At 56.1% G+C, this 5,000-nt stretch overlaps 1 protein-coding gene across 1 annotated transcript in view; it reads right to left on the minus strand.

Annotated features, from left to right (window-relative positions):
* The window catches only part of LOC311315562 (copine-9-like), a gene marked incomplete at both ends in the record, with an annotated part of 95,251 nt that overhangs the window by 19,341 nt on the left and 70,910 nt on the right, over positions 1-5,000 (minus strand). Inside the window, 2 exons of the mRNA XM_084446231.1 lie at positions 134-261; positions 4,268-4,449. Coding sequence (XP_084302357.1) covers positions 134-261; positions 4,268-4,449 — 310 coding nt within the window. The remainder of the gene's footprint in view (positions 1-133; positions 262-4,267; positions 4,450-5,000) is intronic.

Genomic DNA, 5,000 nt, shown 5'->3' on the forward strand with positions numbered 1-5,000 from the left:
CTCACCATGCCTCACCATACCTCACTATACCTCACCATACCTCACTATACCTCACTATACCTCACCATACCTTATCGTACCTCACCGTGCCTCACTGTGTTTCACTACGCCTCACCACACAAGCCCTACTCACCGCGCCACCTGGTTGATGACGGGGGCGAAGTTGGTGGGTCCATAGAGCTGCGCCACGCTCAGGCTCCTGAAGTACGCCTCCAGCACGCCCTCGATGCCCATGCAGCTGGCGTTGGCCACATCTCCGTTCTGCAGGGGACACACACACACACGCAGCATGGCTGACCGGACGTGTAGAGAAACTATCTGAAATACTTTCATTTACTTTTGCGAGCCTGATTGTTTTGAAACATTTTTGTACATATTTTTCAATGTATTCTTAATGTAACTGTAACTCAAACGCAGAACGTAGGTTCATGGATGACTTAAGATATCCCACCTCATCTCTCTTTAATGGGGCTTCCTGCTCTGCCACGCGGGCTACCGCCCTGAGGACGGCTGAGGCCCAAAACACCCGCCTGCCTGCCCCCCTGAGGCCCAAACACCCGCCTGCCTGCCCCCCTGAGGCCCAAACACCCGCCTGCCTGCCCCCCTGAGGCCCAAACACCCGCCTGCCTGCCCCCCTGAGGCTCAAACACCCGCCTGCCTGCCCCCCTGAGGCTCAAACACCTGCCCCCCTGCCCCCCTGAGGCTCAAACACCCGCCTGCCTGCCCCCCTGAGGCTCAAACACCTGCCCCCCTGCCCCCCTGAGGCTCAAACACCTGCCCCCCTGCCCCCCTGAGGCCCAAACACCCGCCTGCCTGCCCCCCTGAGGCCCAAACACCCGCCTGCCTGCCCCCCTGAGGCCCAAACACCCGCCTGCCTGCCCCCCTGAGGCTCAAACACCCGCCTGCCTTCCCCCCTGAGGCTCAAACACCTGCCCCCCTGCCCCCCTGAGGCTCAAACACCCGCCTGCCTGCCCCCCTGAGGCTCAAACACCCGCCTGCCTGCCCCCCTGAGGCTCAAACACCTGCCTGTCTGCCCCCCTGAGGCTCAAACACCTGCCTGTCTGCCCCCTGAGGCTCAAACACCCGCCTGCCTGCCCCCCTGAGGCTCAAACACCTGCCTGCCCCCCTGAGAATCAAACACCCGCCTGTCTGCCCCCCTGAGGCCCAAACACCCGCCTGTCTGCCCCCCTGCTGTGACCAACGACTCCATGATCCTGAAGATGGAGCTACTCATCAGAGCTGGTACTTCACTAGAAGAGATTTTCGGCGGACCGTGCGCTCGACAAGACTCCCCCTCTCTCTGATCTGCTCCCACCTGCTCGCCAGTCAACGCTGAGGTAAACGCTGAGGTAAACGCTGAGGTAAATGAGGCGGTTTAAACTAACATCCCGCCCCTCGGCCCGTGGCTGACGTTGATGATCGGCCCCAGGTGAGAGGAGGGCTGGGAGGAGGCCGCGTTGGCATGGCAACGCCGCCCCCCCCCAATTGGGCGAGGCTCCTCGGGAGGAAGTGAGGGATGCTGGGAGTTCCCCCCCGCCGCGCGCCGGGTTCTGAGCGTGTGGCGGACAGCTGTTGCCGCGGCGATACTGCTCTGCCCAAAACACATCCCGCTAAGCTGGAGGTGGAGCCATGTTAACACACACACACACACACACACACACACTTACAGTATAAACGCACACACACACACACACACACACACACACACACAGATAAGCCCAGTGAGGAAGCAGCTGAATGCCCTTCTCTGTGCTCGCTGTCCTCTGCTGTGCTTCTTTATGAGGACCCCATTAGTAGCAGTTATGTAACGGTAACAGATCCACTTCCTGGGTCCACATAAACATGTCAGATCATTCACCACTGAGCCAGTAACTCTAGTGTGTGTGGTGCGTGTGCATGTATGTTGTTGTGCATGTGTACAGTATGTGTGTGTGTGCATATGATCATAGCTGTGTGTGTGTGTGTGTTAAATGTCATATAAATATTCGAACTTCGGCTAGTCAAAGTGTAGATTCGATTAGGATCTCTAGGTGCATCTAGAAAATCCCTCAAAAACACCATGAACTTGTTTTCAACGACAGGAAACTCACTGAGTGGTCACTGGCGTCCGTTGATGTTCTGATATAAAAATCACCACAAAGTATGCTTCGTATCGGGGTTTATTCATCATATTAAATCCACTGACTTAATACTGACAACACAACTGGAGATGCTAGATGTAGATTTGAGTGAAAATAGTTCTATGCTAAATGATAAATTGGCCGAGGCTTTTGATAGATGAAGTTGTCTCAAACATGATTTGAAAGCCACCGTCATTTGCAATCTCAAGGAGTTAATCTTCCTGCATGGATGTTCACAAATCGGTCATGGATCCATTCCTTTGCACTTCAACATCCTGGCCCCTAGCCTGTTGAACTCTGGACGCCATCTTACATATGGTCGTCTCTCAAAGACTGACCTCCACACGCTGTGCAGCGCCATGCCGGCACTGAGGTAAGGTCTGGCTGCACCGATTATCATTCTGAGATAGGGGGAAAACACAGTCTATCTTTAAACCAATCACAATTGCCTTGGGCAGCACTAAAAACTAGTGTTGGAGGATTCAATCTGATTGGTGCGGCTGGAATTCAGCGGGGCCAATAAGAGGCTTATCTCCCTGTGACACCCTGCGAGCCAGACTAGCTATCTTGTGACATATCTTGTTTTGTGATGTCCACCCAGGACATCTGGTCCATAGGGACCCGTCTGTTGGCAGCCGTGAGTTCAGACAGGGACTGTGATGAGGACAGGGACTGTGATGAGGACAGGGACTGTGATGAGGACAGGGACTGTGATGAGGACAGGGACTGTGATGGGGACAGGGACTGTGATGAGGACAGGGACTGTGATGAGGACAGGGACTGTGATGAGGACAGGGACTGTGATGAGGACAGGGACTGTGATGGGGACAGGGACTGTGATGGGGACAGGGACTGTGATGAGAACAGGGACTGTGGACTGTGATGAGGACAGGGACTGTGATGAGGACAGGGACAGTGAAGGGGACAGGGACTGTGATGAGAACAGGGACTGTGATGAGGACAGGGACAGTGATGGGGACAGGGACTGTGATGGGGACAGGGACTGTGATGAGGACAGGGACTGTGATGAGGACAGGGACAGTGATGGGGACAGGGACTGTGGACTGTGATGGGGACAGGGACTGTGGACTGTGATGGGGACAGGGACTGTGATGGGGACAGAGTCTGTGATGGGGACAGGGACTGTGATGGGGACAGGGACTGTGATGGGGACAGGGACTGTGATGAGGACAGGGACTGTGATGGGGACAGGGACTGTGATGAGAACAGGGACTGTGATGAGGACAGGGACTGTGATGAGGACAGGGACAGTGATGGGGACAGGGACAGTGATGTGGACAGGGACTGTGATGAGGACAGGGACAGTGATGGGGACAGGGACTGTGATGGGGACAGGGACTGTGGACTGTGATGGGGACAGGGACTGTGATGGGGACAGGGACTGTGATGGGGACAGGGACTGTGATGGGGACAGGGACTGTGATGAGGACAGGGACTGTGATGAGGACAGGGACTGGGATGGGGACAGGGACTGTGATGAGGGACAGGGACTGTGATGAGGACAGGGACTGTGATGAGGACAGGGACTGTGATGGGGACAGGGACTGTGATGGGGACAGGGACTGGGATGAGAACAGGGACTGTGATGGGGACAGGGACAGTGATGGGGACAGAGACTGTGATGGGGACAGGGACAGTGATGGGGACAGAGACTGTGATGAGGACAGGGACTGTGATGGGGACAGGGACTGTGATGGGGACAGGGACTGGGATGAGAACAGGGACTGTGATGGGGACAGGGACAGTGATGGGGACAGAGACTGTGATGGGGACAGGGACTGTGATGAGGACAGGGACTGTGATGAGGACAGGGACTGGGATGGGGACAGGGACTGGGATGGGGACAGGGACTGGGATGAGAACAGGGACTGGGATGGGGACAGAGACAGTGATGAGGACAGGGACTGTGGACTGTGATGGGGACAGGGACTGTGATGAGGACAGAGACAGTGATGAGGACAGGGACAGTGATGAGGACAGAGACAGTGATGAGGACAGAGACAGTGATGAGGACAGAGACAGTGATGAGGACAGAGACAGTGATGAGGACAGAGACAGTGATGGGGACAGAGACAGTGATGGGGACAGGGACTGTGTGTGTGTGAGTGTGTGTGTGAGAGCCTCACCAGGGGGAAGGCGTGGGAGATCTTTCCGTCGGGGGGCAGCTTGGCTCCGAACCCGTAGGCGGGGAAGAGCTTGTCGCTGTCGTAGTCCTGGATGATCTCCCCCACGGCCTTCAGCGCCATGGCGTACGTGTTCATCTGGTACGGGCTCATATAGTGGAGGGAGGTGGGCTGGGCTGGGTTACCTGGCGCGTGCACACACACACACACACGCACGCACGCACGCACACACACACGCACACACACACACACACACACACACACACACAGCAGAACAAACGCTCGTAAACTACGGGGGAGTTCTGGACTGGTAATGAAGCAGAACTCATTTTAATGATACCTCTTCATTACCAACATTAGCAAATGTGTCCATCAGCGAGACGATTGGCTGTTTCTTCGCCGGGGAGGTGATCGGCAGCAAGAGAGCCAGGAAGATTGTGGCCGACCCCTCCCACCCCGGCCATAATGTCTTCATGCCCCTCCCCTCAGGCAGGAGGCTGCGCTCCATCAGGACCACGTCTGACGCCAGATAAGCAGCTTCTTCCCCACGACCATCAACCTCTTCAACAAGGCTGGTGTCCCCCTCTGCATCTAGCAGCTCTGCACTTCGCACTGTCCTGTCTTTGCACTGTCCTGTCTTTGCCCTGTCCTGTCTTTGCCCTGTCCTGTCTTTGCCCTGTCCTGTCTTTGCCCTGTCCTGTCTTTGCCCTGTCCTGTCTTTGCCCTGTCCTGTCTT

Source organism: Borostomias antarcticus (genome assembly GCF_949987555.1).
Source record: "Borostomias antarcticus genome assembly, chromosome: 11".
In the NCBI taxonomy this organism is placed as follows: domain Eukaryota; kingdom Metazoa; phylum Chordata; class Actinopteri; order Stomiiformes; family Stomiidae; genus Borostomias; species Borostomias antarcticus.